General features: G+C 41.6%; 1 protein-coding gene across 7 annotated transcripts in view; it reads left to right on the top strand.

Moving 5' to 3' along the window:
• Positions 1–19,932, top strand: part of LOC130176310 (membrane-associated guanylate kinase, WW and PDZ domain-containing protein 2-like) — a 77,577-nt gene that overhangs the window by 8,348 nt on the left and 49,297 nt on the right. For 5 of the 7 annotated variants that reach the window (XM_056387319.1, XM_056387318.1, XM_056387324.1 and 2 more), the window contains exon 2: positions 13,931–14,047. In XM_056387319.1, coding sequence (XP_056243294.1) covers positions 13,931–14,047 — 117 coding nt within the window. Of the gene's footprint in view, positions 1–3,817; positions 3,927–11,967; positions 12,310–13,930; positions 14,048–19,932 lie in introns of those variants that run through there. The other 2 variants (XM_056387321.1, XM_056387320.1) reach the window with 2 other exon arrangements.

Here is a 19,932-nt window from a genome sequence, read left to right as displayed (position 1 = left end):
TTAGTTCAGACTTGTGTTTTCCACAAAAAAGGTTTGACGACAGGCCTTGTATTCCCTTTTTAGTCTGCAGGTGGGAGGGTTCAGTGAGGCTGCTGTAGCTGAGGGACAAAACCATCTCTCGTGAGATAGAGGCAGAAGGGACATATGGCCCATCACGACCTCTGCATCAACCTGCAGTGAAAGTTATTCAGTCTCTATATGTGTGGCCTTTTATGTCTGTGTGTGTCCCATCTGCAGGCACACACACACACACAGACAAGTTTACACTATAAGACCTGAGGTCTGCCTTCAAGATGATATGCACTGTATGTTGCTAACTTTCTGAGTGTGACAGGTCTGTGCCGAAACAAGAATCCCCCCTCCCACTTTCGCAGAATCATATCTTATTCAGTCAGGCATGGCAGAAGGCAGCGGATGGTTTTCATTCATTGACATAGTGTAGATTAGCCAGCAGCGCTAATCTGATAGCTTCGCTGTGGGCTTCAGATCTGAATGAGAAGGATTACAAAAGCTGGCGTCGGGAGCTGCTCCAGCTGCAGTACTGAAACTGGTGGATGGCTACCAGCAATGTTCTGTGCTTTTCTGACTTCCTAAACAGGCTCGACACCATCTCTGAGCTGACTATCTTGGATTGGAGCCAACTCATATACACAGTATTATATACACTGAATGTATAAAGCATGAGGGACATTGCCGTGATATTTAGTTAAAGCCCTTACATTCACACCTCAAAAATAACCTCTAATTCATCTTCTCTTTATCTATATATCAACCTTTTTTTATCAGTATCAAGAGATAATAGATTCCACCTGCATTGACCTCATCATTGTACCTCATATAATAAGTGCTTTAATGGTAATGCATCTCTTCTTGTAAGAGTGGAATTTAATTGCTGGATTGTCTAAATATGAACCTAAATTGCTCTCTAAGCTAATCATATTCATTGCAGCAGCAGCAGCAGGCAGCTTCCTGTATTACTGGAAGAAATTTTAGCTGATGTGTTTTAAGTGCTTCATTTGCATTAAGGATCATTTCATCGCTGTAGTGAGTGCTTCCTACCAGTAGAGGACAGTAGCTGTCTAATCAGATAGTACTTTATTAAGGCCTGAAGCAGCTCCCCTCTAAGCACTGACACGGTCACTGGAAGTTTATTGTCCGGTTCAGTTTGAACTTCAGAAGTGATGCTGTTTACGTGACCACCCAGTCCTTTATATCATGGTATAGGTTTAAACCTTTTCTCATCCGACAGTTGTTGCTGTCTGTAGTGCAGAACTGCTCCGTAACAATAAAAACTGTTACTGGTGTCCCAGGGAGACTGCTGACTTTAATTATACACAGAGTGTCGCTTCTTAGTTCAGCAGTCCTGGAATAAAGTTGCATAGTTGCACAAATGAAACTGTACTGTCGGAGAATGAATGTATTAATGAATTGAATTTATTTATGGAATGACCAATCTGGGAGTGTCCTCTTCTCCTTCTGTAGGTTTTAAATGTGTGTTTATATTTATGTGTATTTTATAGTATAAACATGGTGTAAACGATAGGTTCACTGAAATTATAAAAATAATATTAGTTGTCCAGTGGTATAAAAACTGTAAAGTTGAGAAGCAAAGCAACTGTGTAAATCAGTTTAATAAACCACACAGGTACAGTACAGTACGCGCTAGTTATTTGTACGCTTTTCAGATATACTTAAATTTTTGTGTCGACATGAGCACTTTTTTAGCATTGTCAGATCCAGATATGTATTTCTGGTATTTAATTCTGGTAATAATAAAAAAATATTTGGAGGAATGTATTTGATGATGGTCATGATAAAACAACAATCCCTCTGGTGATGAGAAAAAACGTCCACTTTGTGCGGAGCTTATAAGTAGTTTTCCACCTGACTTGTTAGCACGTGAGTTATGGCCACTTTTCACTGACTTGTGTTGGGTGTGTATTATATCCCTGTTCATAGTTCATCCTAACATGTTGTAATGGAGAACAGAAAGAAGCGGTCAGGTCAGTACAGTCGAGCTGAATTCAATTCATTTTGCGTTGGATTTAGCAGCATGAAGGGCCTCTTAATCACTACAGACAGGCTTTATTAGACTATCAGACCATAGCAGCCAAATGAAGCATTGGAGAGGAGAATCATTACGATGCTCAGATGGCGGCAACAGCCAGGGTTATTAATTTTTTGTATTGACCGGGAACACACCCCTGCTGGTTTTAACCCCTGAGGTTATCGACCAGTGCCCCCTAAACCAATGAATTTCTTATTACTCTCTTTTGCCTCGAAGGCTCCTTTATATCTCTGTGCCTCTCTTTTTTCTCCCCATTATTGTTTCTCAATTTCCAACTGAAGAGAGGATGAAGTGTTTGAACCCACAAAAACCTTTGCACTCTGTCTCCATCCTCTTTCTCTCTTCAAGTCTCTTAGTGGGTCTGTTGATTTAATTCTCATTAAGATGCATCCTGCTTGTTGTTCTTGATAAAGTCTGAGAAGCGCCGCTTGAACTTGAGAACGCAATCAGGAGTGACAAACATCTCCATATAGCCACATTTAAAACAGGAGCCACCACATACACACAAATACACACCTCTCCGTGTCCATCAGTATTTATCTCATCAGCATATACGTGAGGCGAGGGGAGACGAGGAATTCATTTGTACACTGTGGGAGGAGGAGGACAGTACGAGGAATATTAGGGCTGGCAATTCCTATAACCTCCCTCCTTTAATCTTGAAGTCTCATTTGTAGTGCCGGCTTGTTTCTCTTTCTAGTGACTCAGAGGTTGTAAATGTGTGTCTGGCCTTGATTACGGCGCTGTAGAGAAAGACAAGGAGGAACATCATCATTAAGACCAGTCTGAGAATAGAGGGGGATCAATATTAAGACCTTTAGGAGAGAGTCTCTGTCATTTACTATTAATAATGGGCCCTGCCACCTGCTGTAATAATGCCATTAGTAGTACTGGAAACAGATACTTCATCCACAGCTAAATGGCCTTCACATGTAGAAACTATCAGTACATTTACAGTTTAATTCACACACACACACACACACACACACACACACACACACACACACACATTCACTTACAGTCGCCCTCTGTCTTACGCACAGACACAGGCATTCTGAGGCCAGTTCAAACCACCCTACCTGTGCCTAATTGGGACTGTAAAACAAGACAAAGTAGACTAGGTCAGGTAGTCTTAACTGGACCACTGGAGAGGTGGATGAGGAGGCAAAGAGAGAGAAATTGGGAAACTAAAATCCAAAATGTCAGACTGCACAGAGGAGTAACAGAGATGAGAAATAGAGTAAAGACCATTGGAAAAGCCGAATATTAGAAATGAGTGGGTATTGGGAAATGGATAGAAAAAGGGAGAAGACTTAATGAGCAAGGTCTAAAGAAGTTCATTTAATATTACATAGACTTTCTTTATCCGATTTTTGTGCCAGAACAGTTTTTGTAACTAAGATGCAAAATATACATAGTGAAATAAACAAACAGTATAGCCTATATATACACTCTACATACCTACATATTAGCATAAAATAGAATAAAAGAAAAGTAGAAAAATTTAATGACAGTAGGTGCAAAGTACAAATGACAATGCAAATAAAAGTCCTGATTTCAATGTTTCTGCAAACAAGGAAAGAGAACCCGAGGAGCCAAGAAGAATTTCATTTAAATCTGTGAATCGACACTTTATATAGTTGGTTTAATGCCTAAATATGTATAAAATGTGTGTTTTTAAGCCTTTTTCGGCTTTTATTTTGGTTTCCCTTATTTTGAAAGTCTGAAATGAAAAGAGGAAATGGACGGTATCGGTATCAAACGTTCATGCACAGTAAAGCTCGGATTTTACGGGGATTTGCGGTGTTTAATGCTGTTTGGAAGATAATTTGATTCTACGAACGAAAGGGCAAACAAGGTACGTTTAATTGATTTATGTGTTTGTAACGTTTGGGTGTTTATTTTAAAACGCTAAATTAACTTGTTATTAGTCGAGGTTATCTGTTACCTTTCTGTTTCACGTTGGTCAAGTTGGTTTATTGAAGTGCAGGGGACACAGACAAACAAACAAACAAACAAACAAACAAACAAACGTGACCATAAGTCAACGAATTCCTTTGACTGTGATGCTACAACATTAACAACACCCTAACCTGCATGTTTATTTTCACACACAGTTAGTGTCTGTTGTGCAACTGAAAACCTAAAGTTAAACCTTTCCTCCACAGTTTGTCAGAGTTTTTAGACACAAAATACTGAGACCATAGACGCTTCATTGACGTGCTGCAGCTTTTCTTTTATTTCCTGCCAATAGTCCATCTTGTATTTTACATGTCATTTTGCTTTCTGAGCAACTGTTGCTAACCTAAATCTCGAGAGTATCATGTTAAATAGATCTTTCACAGCAGACATTTGGCTTGTAATAGTAAGAAAATCACAGGTGCAACAAATAACATTAATGATGGCTGTTCCAGCAAATAACGCAATGCAGTAATTAGCGATGTTATTAATTACACCTGTGTCTGACGTTTTCTGCTATGAAAAAGGTTCATTCAAGTTTAGTTTCTCTCCATATTTTCCCTCAGGCCTTACGAATAAAAAAAAAAAACTGTAGGGATAGAAAACGTGGACTGAGTTTGGGGTTTATGATAATAGGGCATGAAAGTAATCAGCATCAGCCAGGAGGAGATATTGTAAAAAAGGCCCTTCTCCCCATGTGTCCTTTACCGGATCATGTTCTGTGCATGTGAACTCAGAGCGCATACAGAAATGTAATATATGAAATATATGTCCCTATATCAACAGTGATGTTGCCATACCTGTCACCTGTGTTCCCATAATCTAAGGAGGACTCCCAACTAACTAGCTCCAAGTGTGGGCCTCGGCAGGAGGTGGTTGTTCAGGTTCTGGCCCTTGTACATGAAAGAGAAATTGAACACTATCCTGTCCTTTCCATTATGGTGCACCATGTGGTGTGGGATGAACCAGGAATGGCTGCTCTCTTTAGCCTGTATTGGTGATATGGGTGTGACATAGTCTGTGTCACGCATCTTACTTTGATCTGGTGATGAACCCCTTTCTCAGATTTGGCAGGATATCCAGCAGCCACAGTTTCTCCACATGGCTGAAGAGCTCTGCTTTTGGAGAAATACAGGAGGTTAAAAGGCACAGCTGTGAAGTTAACTAGTGGTCAGTCCACCCGAGAGTGGTGTGCACAGATGCATGTCCACCAGGGGGGCCCAGTCGTACTAGTTTCATTGGGATGATAAGATGCAAGAATCTGACCCAATACGCCTCCATTTGCTTGGCAGTGGCAAGTCCTTTAGATGAAGGTGCCTCTCCTGCGGGGCTTTGAATGGGTGCGTATGGGGGGCAAGGCAGAGTTTGCCGCTCTGAACGATGACACAACTCAAATTCGGGAGCACTTGGCTGCTCCTCGTTGGCCGATGTATTTTTCTGAGTTAACTGTAGTTGATTTTTTACAGTCAGAGCTAGCAGCCATCTTGTAATAGTATGTGAGTGGTGTGTTACTGTATTCTGCTAGCTTTTTTTGTACTATGTGTTCGCTATTTTCTGTTTGCACTGAATGATTGTTTATGATTGTGCAGTAGTGACTGTAACTCATATGTTGGGCAGCTAGAGCGCTTATTCAGTGTTATTTAAAGTGCTGCTTGCTATTTTATCACGGTCATAACCAGCCTTCAGCCCTGTATACTAGCTGTTATATGTGTGGATACCTATGTTTAGCGTAGCCTAACCTTGCTATTTATTCAAGATGCTAATCAGCTTGTACTGGTATGTTCTATTGTTGCAGAACCACACACATATTTACAAAGAACTACTAGATAAACAGTCTAAACCTTACACCTGGACTCTGCATCTCCTTTGTCCCCATTCTTACCTGAACACCCAGTACTGTCCTGACCCAACACTCTGAAGTGATTGCTGCTTCTCCTATAGAGACATTCTCTTGTACAGATATATTCCTCTTTTTACTTGTGTGTCTGTGCGTGTGTGTTTTAGAGGTGCAGCTATGCTGACTCCCACCCTGCAGTTTTATATTCCTCTGTAGCCTGTGTGACCTCTTGTGGGAGTGCGGGCAAGCTATTGATCACCAAGTCTCTCTCTGAGTTTTGTTCTCCATGACAACCACTTGGGCACAGCACCACTTCACCTCAACTCTCCCCATGCACACCCGACCATCAGCTCAAATCTCAGCCTTTAACCGGCCAGATGGCCCCTCAGTTTGCTCAGCGTGGTAACGTGTGTGTGTGTGTGTGTGTGTCTGTGGTGCTTGGGTTCGATCAGTTGTGCGTTTTTTGTGGTGCATGTCAGGTGTATCTGTGCTTTAGTTAGAGGGAAGGAGGTGTTTATGTGTGTCTCAAGAGAGCAAGACAGATTGTGTGCAGAAAAGTTGTGTATCAAGTGGTTTTTGACATTAAAAGTATTGAGTGTCTACTCCACTTTGACATGGTGTTGCCACCACATTTATGTCTCGCTGTTTCTTCTGTTCTTGCGATTATGAAGTTTTATTTACGTGTGTGTGTGTGCGCATACTGTAAGAGTCAAAGATTGCATGCTGTTACTAAAGCGTGACTGCAAGGTTGTTTGCACTTAAGAGTTGAGCAGTTAAACTAGAGATAGATTTAAAGAATTGATGTGGTACAACTATGCTTCCCTTCACTCATGGCCTCCTGGGAGAGTGGGCATGTCAGACCTAATTATGCCTTCCCAAATCAAACAAAATGGCTCCTGTTTGTTTCTACATGTATCTGCTCCTCCCTCAAGCCTCATGTTGGTGCACATACAAACAGTGCAGTGTGTTCAGACACGCCGTGTTAGAAGAGGTTAGTGCTCGGGAATATGTTCTGCATCAAACTGAGCATGTAACGTGTCCATGACCCTAAATCAAACCATTTTCATTATTTAGACCTTTCAGTTATATCTGGCCATTTTGGTTTTTATGTAGGCCAGTGTTGGTAGTAAAATACAGGTGTGTAGTGTTATAGTTAAACATCATACCTACCTATGTTGAATGGAATAAAAGGCACAAGCTTAAAGTAGGAAAGAAAGAAATTATGTCATTAAATCTATTATGAACAGTAGAGATACATGTATGGCATGGGAGGCTCTGGTGAGCCCTGTATTGCTGTTTTTATTGATCAATATCTGCCTTATCTTCTTCCAATGAGTGTATAGTTTGCATAATGGTTCGCTCAGCCTCAGGCTTGATGCTGTTCCGAGGAAGATGGCTCATCATGATAAGTGACAGGTGTTGGAGTGTGATCTTGACCTGCTGAGGGCGTTGAGGGCAGGATTAACAATTCAGTTAGCTGCCTCCTGGGGAAAAATTGTATCATTATCAGACCTGCTATACTGCAGTTTTAATGTTCTTGCGCTGTAGTTTCACCCATATAAATACCTTTACAAAGACGTGGTAAGATGAACAACTCCCTGCAAAGCTGTTTATTGTTTAAACAAGCAAAGAAAAAAGGAAGCTCTTTGGTCCTCACCATCAAAGGGTATTTTATTTGGATTCTAAATTTAGGTTTAAGGTTAGATGTTTTAGATTAGTATTATGTATTTTTGCAGGTAAGATTAATTTTGATTAGAGAATGATTGTACATGCTGCTGTTATGATTTTGATTTATCACAAAATTGACAATTCAACCTAAAATATCCATATACACCACCTGTTATAAATCTTAATCACAAGACATTCATAAACAGTCATTCATAAACAGATATTTCACATTGGAAAATTACTTAAACCCATTACTGCTAATTATGCAGTTCGAATGAAATAAATGAAAAATGAAAACTAATGAAAAACCAAGAAAACGAAAATGTTATAGTCTCTAAAAGGGAAATTAGGTCAGAATTTAAGGAACTCTGAATATCTGGTCGCTGTGTAACAGGTGAAGAGCCAGCTGTATTTACTTTTATATTTAGAAAACTTTACTTTTGTGAAAAATGCTTCGGAAGAGAAGTTAATCTCAAATTTCTCCTTGATAATGAGAAGGAGAAAATCCAAATGCTCTGTGGGTGTAGAAAGCACTGTTGGCTTGGCTCCTCAGAGAGCCTAAAAACCACAGCAGCAGTAAGTAACTGATGGAGTTCATGTCAGATCTACTTGTTGTTTACAGTCATAATTGAAATCAACCACAGGCTCTTTACTGAAGTGTTTTAAGTACCAGAACACGCCTGTGGGCTTTGATTTGGTTGGTCTGGTATTAACACCACCGAGTGGAAGAGCAGGAGCTTGTTTTGACAGAGGCCTGCTGCTGAATCTACATGAATATTTCATTATAGTTAAGATACAATTAGATAAATAATTGTACTCAAAGTAGTAGAGTAACTAGTCAAAATATGTATTAGATTTAATTACCAGGATGTCCCAGCCACAAAGTACACAGTATCTTCATAATACCCTGGACTGGCTGGACCGCAACATAGGGGCCAGCCCTATAATCTGGAATGTTCCTGACTGATCATATTTCCAGCAACAGAAACACGAGCAGCCGGAAATGAAACAATGCACTTACTGCAACACTGCAATAAAAGTCCTGCTAAGAAATAAAGGGCTTATGTCCACTGAAATGCTAAAGGGCTTCTAATTTGAAACAGTTACGAGAAGTGTTGAGTTTGTATCAACATGTAATGCAGTAACTTTAACATGGCCCACCGGAGCAACTCAAAACGAAGCCTCACACTAAAATACTGCTCTGACCAATTCTAAATATTAAACAAAGGGAGTTAGACATAAAGACCTTTTTCCAATACAAGCCTGCCTCAAATAAAAGTTGGTTATGTTCTGGAGTTGAGGTAAACAAAGGCTAAATAATGTGGATGATATAATACAGCTGAAATCACAGCACAGTCTTTGCCTTTAATTTATGTGTTGGTGATTTTGCCAGACCATCATGTGGTTAAAAATGGTGATTTGACCAGAGGTAGTCCAGTCATATACTGGGTTTTGACCTCTTATTTGACTGTTTGTGGTCAAGAAATGGACATACTCCAAACTCCACCATTTTGTATGGTAAAAATATCTATCTGACCCTTTAGATCTTCACAAAGCACTATTGTTATGGTATTTTGCTGAGTTCTCATTTGAAATGGAAGACTTGCTTTTGTCGGTAAGGTTTTGTATGAATATCTCTTGCCTTTCTGCTGCACATTACAATTTAGGATAAAACTGCCCATCAACATCATGCTCAAAAATCTTTTTGGGGGTATTTTTGGTGAGGGGCTATGACGCATGGCATCACGTAAACAGCAAAATCCCTTATTCGAGTCTGGCCAGGAACTTTGTTTCATGTCGCCCCTTTCTTTCTCTCCCCACATTTCCTGCCCTTTCTCAGTTATGCTCTATAGTATAATTGAGGGCAAAAATGTCCCAGCAAACCAACTAATTTTATCATATTGGCACTGGTATGGAAGTACAGACTATTGCAGATTCTCTTCCTATGTGAATACACTCAAATCAGTTAAGAGTAGATTTAGGACGAAGACAACAATGAAAACAAAGAACCAGTGTTCATCACTAGTTTAGTGATGGTGTGTTAGGTAAAGCAACAGCTGTGTAAACAATCTGCTTCTTTTGTGTTGCTAAGCAACAAAGGCATTAGATTATGTTGTGTGTGCCACTATCTGTCCATACCTCTCTCTCTTTAAAACTGATTTCTCATTCTTCTGGAAATGAAAAGCTTTACCTGGTTAAATGTACTAACCCGATGTGGCCTAATTCTCACTCTTGTCATGCAGAACCATTCACCGCCCAAATGCTTACATAGTTGTTTGTGTTGTACAGACTCAGCTCTCTATATTTGGGTTCAAGCAGCATGCTAAACAGTCAGGGTGCACAGTTAACCCACCCAGCAGTAATAGAGAGCAGGCACATACTACAACATATTGGACTATTCAACATGTGAATTCAACAGACCATAGTCCATAGAGACCCACTGTACCAATGCGGTGTGTTGATTAATAAGGTGGAGGCTGCCGGGATGGAGAGAGTGCCAGCAGCTCCACCAGTAACGGCAGTTTGTGTGCTGTAGGGAGGAATGTGATGCTGACAGCTTAAATGGGCCACCTTGTTGAAATGTCACTGTACAATTGGTGTTTTTTATTTATTTATTTATTTTTGATCAGTTGATAGTCAGTTGATGGACGCGAGACTATGTGACGTGCATGGACTAATGTAATGCTTCACTGAGCAGAAGCTGAAGTGATTGCTGTTTGCCTTGATGAGCTTGTGATTGATCGCGGCTGTCATATTTTACCCTTGATGTGCTACAATTTTTGGAAATCTATAAAACTGTCTTCCCCAGAATTTTTTCTGCTTTGTTGGAACAGCCAGTCACAAAACAAGTTGACTGTTATGTTTGCAGCATCAAGTTTAGCTTTATGGTTCCTAAATTTGCTCAGTGTTACACCAATAGAGCTCCTTTAAATGTACTTAAAACACACAGTTTAAACTATGTTTATAGTATATTTATATATATATATTTATATATTTATATAAGTATATTTAACTTCTGCCACTAGGGGTCTAGGGGTCTCTCAATCATCAGGTGATATCGTCAAGTACCGTGGGATCATGGGAGTTGTCCCCACCACCAATGCAGTCAGCTTCTCCTAGTTAGGATTCCTTCAGTGTCAGTAATTCAGGATGTTTTTACCGGGAGCTGAATTATCGTCTCTTCTCTGAAACAAGCGAGCAGGTGATTGTAACCAAGAAAAACACTGAAAAGCAGTCTCACATTAAAAGACAGTGTTTCACTGGGCACGGGACATCAGGGAGGGGCTGGGAGCTGAGCTGTCACTAATGTTTGCTTGGTTTGTTTCTCTGATAACATTATATCCAGACATCTGATGACTAAAATACTTAATGTAGTTAAAATAGATAATACAAGATCTAAAAAATGTATTGTAAACATTTGGCCAAATAATCCTCTGAGGGCGGACCATGGGATTGAAACCAGTAGAAATGACAAATAAAGCAATTTCACGTTAAATGCAGTTCAGTGGAAACAGGAAGTCTCAGAGGGACTGGGAGCTGAGCTGCCTAGCATTTGCAACTTTTTTTCTCTGATAACTTAAGATCCAGACGTCCGATTACTAAAATCCTTCATCTGGATAAAATACAAAATAGAAAATTACCAAATCAACTTTTTTCGACATCTGGCAGGCAACCACAACACTGGCGCATTCGCAAAGGGGATATGGCGCCATTGACAGGCTACCAAATGAAACGGATCGTTACTTTGATTAAAATTACAGATTGCTGGAAACATACAAACGAGTACACAACTCAACAAAAATATATAACAGGCTCAGTCTCTTTTAGACATTTTAATGTGGAAAAGTTACATATTGTACCTTTTTAAATATATTTCTTTAAATATATTTAAATATACCCCTCCATCACACTCAGTTGTGCCCTGAGCTAAGTACTCATATCATGTGTTGGTGTTTGTTTATTCCTTGTATTTAGACCAAACCTTTCCCAAGACGACGCTGAAGGCATCTTCACTGGCGTCTGCAGCTGTGAGCTCATCAGCCCTCCATGTGCGTACGAGTGTGTGTAACCTCAGTGTGACATCTGCTGCTGCTGCGTTTCACAGTCTTTCACTCTAGTTGGTGACGTTTACACAAGGTCAGACAGGGAGAGCATCTGGTGGGTGAGACACGGAGTATTTGAGGAATGTCAGGGAGCATCTGGACGAACTCACACACACATATACACACTCAGATAGATGGACACACATCTAAGATTCTTTCACACACATAAACATTTATTTCCTATGCTCTCTCAATGTCTCCCTCCCTCAGTCTTTTGCACACACACATACACACACATACACAAACCACACAAACAATCCAGTGCAGTAACAGCAGCAGCAGATAGGGGCTGCTGCAGGACTGTGGAAGCTGTCTGACCAATCCGCGGGCAGGTTGTTTGTAGCCCGGCTTCCCACTGGCACATCTCCTTCTCCTCTCTTTTCTTCCAACGATCGTCGTCTCTCTCCATCTTAACGTGTCTCTCACCATCTCCCTTCCCCCTCATCCTCGTCTTCTTTTCTGGGATTAAAATTGGCTGCTGCCGTGTGCTATGTGTATTGGAGCAGCGGATGAGAAGCAGAGGCAGGGGGGAGACAGTGAGGTTTCACCGAGGCGGCAGATGTGCGGTGGTTGGTTGCAAGGCTAGAGGACGCCTGAGAGGACAGGCTGTCTGTGGATGTATACCTGTGGAGAAAGGACTGCTTTTATCAACATCTGGGACAGCTGCTGATGAGGTGCCTGGATTGCACAGCCTTTCTCTTGACTGTGTCTGTCTCTCCATGTCTCTCTGAATATGTCTTTGTCTGTGTTGGTTTGCATGTATAAATATGTGTGTATTGGTGTCTGTGCCTATGTCTGACTACATAGCTGAGTGATGTGATGTTAACCCATCTGAAAACTGCGACAGTCCTCATAATAAGATTTCACCCTATCTTTCTTTGTTTTCTGGTCCTCTCCTTTCCTCTCCTCTCCTCTCCTCTCCTCCTCTCCTCTCCTTCCCTCTCCTCTCCTCTCTTCTCCTCTCCTCTCCCTTTGCTGTTTGTGAAGCAATTCTCACTGCTTCATAGCCTCGCTAAAATGGTGTCAGTTTACATAAGATGTTATTCTACACGCATTCATTTTTGCAGAAGCACAGAGTCACCTGTGTCAGCAACATACATGCATGTATCTGCACCCATGTAAAGAATTTCCTTTGACGGTATGCTGTATGTTCTCTTTGACGGGTAAGCACTGCATTAATCTCAACCGGTAGGCCGAATGCTGTCAGTTCAGTTTGGCAGGGGGGTCACTAGAGTATGCATGAGTGAGAAGACATGTTTGTCATTTGTAAATGCATGGCATGTAACCTCATCCTTCCTGCTGTTGGATGTGATAGTCTTGCATACTGAATGTTGTGTGGAGAATAAGTTCTCCTCCTCTCATCCTCCTGGGCTTCTCTGGTTTGGGATGAAGGGAGGAGAAACTATTCATGGACATTATCATACAGTGTGTGTGTGCAACACAGATATGTTGGCCTGCTCTTAGTCTTCTGCCTTCTCCTGTGTGTGTCATTTATTTGACTGTTTTTCAGTTCAATGACTTAATGAGAAGGAAGACAGCTTCATACAGCAAAAAATCAGCAGTCAGAGAAGCAGAGGCAGGGTGGTGTGAGCCTATGTCTTCTGTAGGCCTTTGTCACGCAACCTGCTGACACCACACATTTGGCCCCAAGAGGATAACTGGTTTACACGATTACCGTGTGTGTGTGTGTGTGTGTGTGTGTGTGTGTTTGTGTGTGTGTGTCTGTCTGTCTGTGTGTCTGTGTCTGTGTCTGTGTCTGTGTGTGTGTGTGTGTGTGTGTTAAACATCTGTGTGTGTACCAGACTTTAGTGTGAAAATCTTTGTGAACTTTCAACCTAAAGCCATTTTGACCTCATTAAACCACTAATCTAAAATCTTTTTTTTCCTTTTTATGGCGCCTTACTCTTCACCATCTGATAGTTGTGATATATTCTGTATCAGCTTGTTTCAATTCTTTGTTGAAGCTATATAAAGCTTGCACTCAGAAAAATATTTAAAATTTAGGGTGAAGGAAATTTTTATAGCTGCACCATTCCATTAAAATAAGTCTACAGTATAAAACTTTGGGATCTTCACTAGCAGAATTTAAAAGTTCTGTTTGAACGATGTGTGGCTGCATAGCATGTTCTTGTATCGCTGTCCAGGCTGCAGCCTGTTCCTCCAGAGAAGAGAAATCCTTCCTGGTTGTTTCCATCACTGCATCATAAGTGATGTAGGAACAATCTTCAGTGTCTTGAAACAGAACAACGAAATGAAGGCAAGCTGTAAACTTTCTCTTCATGTGTTTGTGTTTAGGGGGAGTGGTCGACAAGGATTTGCGGCACTACCTCAACCTGCGCTTCTCCAAGGGCTCTGTGGACCACGACCACCAGCAGATCATCAGAGACAACCTCTACCTCCGCACCGTTCCCTGTGAGTCCACATCACCCTTGCCCTGTCCCTCCTCTCACCTTCTTTCTGTCCTCCATCACTCCTTCGTGCTGCTCATTCACTTCTCTTTGATCTCCTCTTCTCCTCTGCCTCACTGTGTGTCTGTAATTGTCTTTTTCATCGTCTTTCTCTCTTTCTTAGATTTCACTTTCCTCGCCCTCCTCCTCCCCCTCCTACAGCTCTATTTCCTTCTCTTTCTCTGTTTTAGTTTTCCCTCCTTACCCTCGGGACGTTGCCCTCGTATTTTTTCATCACACACACACGCTCATTCTCTCTGTCTCTCACCGTCTACCGCTCCTTCTTTCCCCTCAATCGTCCGGCTGCCGAGCTCTCAGCCTGAGGTTTCCACGGCAACCACCCTCTTGTCTCGAGGCTTGCGTTGCCGTGACGCCCTACCCCCTTCAGCACACGCTCGACATGCACAACACACACACAGATATATAAGATAATAACACAATACTCTGTTGGATACGTTAGAAAGATTTTTTATTTATCTGTATGTGCGAAACTGTACACGCTGGACACACAAATCCTCCGGGACTTCATGCCTGTGGGTTGCATGTCGATGTATGTGTCTGTTGATTACATTGCATTTTCATGGCGTGTGCCTGTTGCCTGTTGGGAGACGATGTCATTGCTGTGATTGACATTGAGGGGATGCCGGCCCCAGCAGCACCGTCTGCTGTCAATACACCGAGCAGCTTGTGAATCAGCTCCTCTGGAGACTGAAGCCACTCTGATGCTTTACTTTGCAGACTACATGTTATTCCTTTCATGCAGCACATTGATTTGATGTTTGTTGAAGGGCTTTGTACTCATCTGACGTGTTTCAGTATCCTGTTAATAACCTCAGCCATGCTGTCTGGGTGTTTAGCAAGTAAAGGTGGTTGCGTTTAATCCACTGGCCTTTTGGCTCTTTGTGAACAGACATATTCTGGTACAGAACCATGAGAAAACAAAGCTACGATTTGACGTCAGTGATGGTTTTGCATTGGCTGAGCACTTCTACTATACTGCATGTCCTTTGCCTGTGTGTTGAGCCGCTGACACAGAAGTGATTGTTTAATACGCTCCCACAGCTGCACAGTTCCTGAGCCTCTCTCTCCCTCTTTTTCCTCTCCTCTGTCCCTCACTCTCTCCTGTCGACTTCATCTCTTTCGCCTCTCCCTCCTTCTCTGCCTCTTTGATTTTGTTTGGTCACCACCTCACTCTTTTGTCTCCCTTTTAGTTTTAACTCCAGATGGCCCACCCTCTCTCTATTTTCCCTCTGCCTCTCCTTGTTTCTACCTTTCCCAGCCTGTTGGCTGTGTAATAGTGACAGGGTGATGGCTCAAGAGATGGGGACTGGATGAGGTTCAGCACTGCAGGTCCTTACTCACTTCAGCCCGGTTGAGGCCGAAGGACGGCACAGGTCCCTCTTGGCAGCATGAACAATAGTTTTGTCACCACATTTCAATTATAGCTGCCTTCCAGCCCTGTATGAGAATGGAAAGACAGTTATTCTCTGTGATGTGTGAGTGGTAATGACATCCCCATAATTAACTGCCTATCACTTAACAAAGCTGATGCAGTGTAATGAAGATTATAGAAATTCCAACTCTTGGACCTCCTGCACAGCAGCTTTGAATCATACGCTGAATATTTGAATTTCATTTAAATACACTTGTGATATTACAGCGTTTCCCTAAATTTGTCTTAATCTCGACCTGATTTAATTTGTCTTTGGTCAGCAGGTCACCTGTACCGCACATAAGGATGTTTCGTATACATTCAGTGCTTGACTTCCTGGCAGTTTGAGACACACAGAGCCAGGCGTTGCTCAAACATCAGAGTGACACAGCATCAGACGGCTAAAAAGCAGGGATGATGGTCCTGAGCGCTGCGCTGCTCATGCCCAGCAGGCTGTTTGTTGTTGTGGTTTGGAGCGTTATAAAATCAGTGTTTTTCTCCCGTGTCTGCAGCAGTCTGACCATGCTGTCAGTGCGAGTCTGTCAGCTTGACAAGCAGACGCCACTCTGCATCACAACATGCTGTCACACACCGAGGGACGTGGGAGGAAGTGTGTGAGAGTGTGAGAGTGTGTGTGTGTGTGTGTGTGTGTGTGTGTGTGTGTGTGTGTGTGTGTGTGTGTGTGTGTGTGTGTGTGTGTGTGTGTGTGTGTGTGTGTGTGTGTGTGTGTGTGTGTGTGTTCATACAGCTAGAAGGCTTACATGCTGACATCAACTCCTGCATCCTGTTACATCATTCAGCTCAAGGATCGGCCGTTCTCCTCCCAGAAAATAATGAATTCTTCTGATATTAATAACTTTATTCACATGTTGTATTGTTGCCTCCAGGCTGTCTGCCATGTGTGTCTTTGTGGTTGGTGCTGTGTGTGCTGTGTATGTGAATGTTTACTTATTTGCAGGTTTGTTTTCCACATGCATTCACACTTCAAGCACACATGCCAAACACTAGCAGGACTGCCACTTTAAGAATATTCACAGACACACATTTTCACTAGAGGGATTAACACTCACTGCAGATTGATTAAAAAAGATAAACCAGATTGTGCAAGAGTGAATCAATAGTTGCAAAAAGTGTCAAGAAGAAGAAAACCAAGAGACACAGAAAGAGAATTTGGGAGGGATGTGGGGGGATATTGGGATAGTCGTCAGTTTACAGGTTGAAACGTCTGACGAGACTGTCACTGTTTGAAAGTCTAACTAACTTATTAAGGCTTTGAGATAAAACATTTGCAGCACTGTTTCACTACATTTATAGGGATCACTTGACCACTTCAGAAAATGAGTCTGAGCTTCTGCCAGAGCACCTGCTGTTGAGAAATCTAGAGAAGAGTTTTCAATGGTTTTACTCTCTGCATATGAACAGTGTGAGTGGCTTTTTGAGATGAATGGAGCTTCGAGTGTAAAGCAGTGAAATCAGGCTAAAGGTGTGAGGAATCTGGAAAATATACAGGGAGAAGCTGAAAGATGGGGGCACAGTAAACAGAGAAAAACAGGAAAGGAGATGATGGATGTGGACATGAGCAAAGAGCCTTTGCGAGAAGAAAGAATAAGGGGAGAAGACAGGAGGTAGAGGTGGTAAAGAGGGGATCAGCAGGGAAGAGGTGGGGAAGGAAGAAGAGAGCGGACAGAGGATAGAAATTGAGAAGGTGAGATTTTATGCAACAGGATGGGAAGAGGATGGAGGGATGAGCTGAGCAGAGACGCGGGAAGTAGAAGGGCGAACGTGCACTGAATTGGGGTAGAGGAAGAAATGAGGGAGCCTCGTAAGTCATTCCCCGGAGAACCATCTCCTCTCCTCCACTCTACTCCGAGGCATCAGTAAAAGGTTCTATAAATAGCTTCAACAGTGAGCAGCACGTTTCTCTACTCAGATAGCCTATAAATACATGCGGCTTCTGTCACTTCACATCCGCTGCTCTGTCCGCATGCTGCCCTGCAGCTTCATGGCCTCCAACAGGGAATCCTCCTCTGGAGCCTACACAGGAGGAGAACATAAGGAAGTTGATGCAAAACATGGCCAAGATGTTTAGGCTGATAGCAGGGCTGACAGACGCCATTGATAATGATGGGAGTAATGAAGATGGCTACCGCGATGATGTGAGGACACCTCTCAACCCTGATGCATGCAGGAAATTTTAATGCAGAGTCTTGGTAATGCAGAATTCATGCAGCTGCTAACAAGAGTTTTTCAGCGCCAAGTTCCTGTACTATACTTCACACACCGTGCAGCTCAACACAACAGCTCATTTCATGCTCCAAATGATCAAAAACTACCAGAATGCTGTAAACATGTTGGTGTAAAGCAGTGGTTCTCAAAGTGGGGGGACATACAGCCACTGCAGTGGGGGGTGGAAGTTGAATGAATATGATTTATGTAGGGAAAATAAATAAACAGGAGTTTGCTGATGCTTTTGTGCTGACCTTTATTTCATTCAATTTCAACGTGGATACATTTTTATAATGGCCTCCTCTATCCTTGTTAATGATTGGTAAAAACTGTGGGGTGCGATCGTTTGGTTTCTGAAGGGGGCACGCCAGAAAAGTTTGAGAACCACTGGTGTAAAGTGAAGTGTTTGATTCCCAACAAAAACACAATCAAAACAAAAAGGCAGACAACAGGTAGTATTACATACTGTACTGTATGTAGTTGTCTTGGAAGAGGTAAAGTTATATAAACGTCATCTTTTTTCCAGCCGACAATCTCTTTTCCTGCCAGATATATAGTTTAAAAACTCAATTTCCTGCCGGGTCCATCTTCCACAAAGTGATTTCCCTTTTTTTTTATTGAAAGTGAAGAGAATTAAAATCCCCTTACACCTGGAACATTTTTAATTTAGATTTGCTGTGACTGGTCAATCTACAATCAGCACTTTGTCTCTGTGATAACTGCAGACTTTTTAAATTTCTTTGTTGTGCTCTGTCTAAACGTCGTATTTAACTCACCAAACTGTTGTTCACTGGAATTTATGAAACATGAGTTTATCAGATTTGAGTATGTACAAATTTGAAAATAAGTTCTGTAGACGAGTACAGATGGAGCTGCTGCTAGCGTCTCAACTTTAATTCAAATGAATTGAACAATTTTATATTTTGTGTAGAGAGTTTATTTGTTAAGAAACTGAAGAAAACAATCTATGGTGTAGTCTGTAGAGTGCTGTTGTGCTGCTGTGTGAGGACTTCTGACAGATGAATTTCAATATTCAACATTTATTTTCTTTCTTCATAGATTATGTGAATTTCTCTCAGGAGTTGAGCAGATGAGTATGACAGGTAAAAGTGTGTCTGAGAGCTGATTTAGTTAGATGTTAATTCATTATTCTATTGATAATGTGCAATCAGATGGGCGTTTACCATCTCTGCCTGCTGCTTGTATGCTTGGTTTAGCTTCCTGGCTCAGGAGGGAAGGACAGTAGGAAACAGCACACACCTGAGTCAACTGGGCCTCAGCCTATTCAAGTGGCTTGGCCTCTATCCTCTCTCTCTCCCTTCCTCCCACCGGCCAGTTAAGGTGTTGTGTGTTGTGTGCTCAACACTGCATACGTTACTAACATACCTGATGAAAATATATATTTTTTCTTTATCTTAAGTTTACAATGAATTACATTTGTTTAAATATTATTCATGTCAATATCCTTTTTTGTCACTGACTTCGGGCCAATTCGTGTCACTATAAATACAAAGGGACAAAATCTGCACCTTCAAACAAACATTCAGTCCATTCTTCTTTGATGATTTCCTCAGCAAAGGAAGCTGTCACTGCAGTGAGCTCCCAAATTCTCCCACTTCCATCTGTGTTTGATTTTTCTGAAGAGAAAAATATGTAATTGTTCCATCCAGAAATTTATTCTGAAATTGAACCAAAAATATAGGTTCAGTTTTTGGATGTTGTCGTAGTTGGAACACATTTGTTTTAGTTATCAACTGTGAGTTCTGTTTATAGATTTCCCATTGAATCATCTTTATGGTTGCTAACATGGATGTGAGGGGGCCTTACCCCTAATTTGGTACTGTGACATTTGATGATGAAGCAAAGAGGAAGGAGGAGGAGTGATGAGTTATTTGAGGGTGTTTGTTACGATGATAATGTTGAATTTGGATGAAGTGAGAAAGTTAAAATGAATCTTGTGTCTGTGTGTTTCAGTGGAGGATTGATTGTATATCTGTGTGTACGCTCAGAAACACTGTATGAATGTACACGACCGTATGTGTTTTTTTTTTCTTTATACAGTTTCATTGATTATTCTGTTTGTGTTGGGATTTAATAGGCTCCACTGATAAATGAATAATGGGAGTGTTACACACCATTCTCTTTTGAGGTTGTGTGCTTGCCTCAGTATGTGAGAGAAATACATCATCCCC

This window comes from Seriola aureovittata, chromosome 10 (genome assembly GCF_021018895.1).
Source record: "Seriola aureovittata isolate HTS-2021-v1 ecotype China chromosome 10, ASM2101889v1, whole genome shotgun sequence".
NCBI classification, from domain to species: Eukaryota; Metazoa; Chordata; class Actinopteri; order Carangiformes; family Carangidae; genus Seriola; species Seriola aureovittata.
Note: the sequence above shows the minus strand (reverse complement) of the source record. Positions and strands in the feature narration are given on the sequence as shown.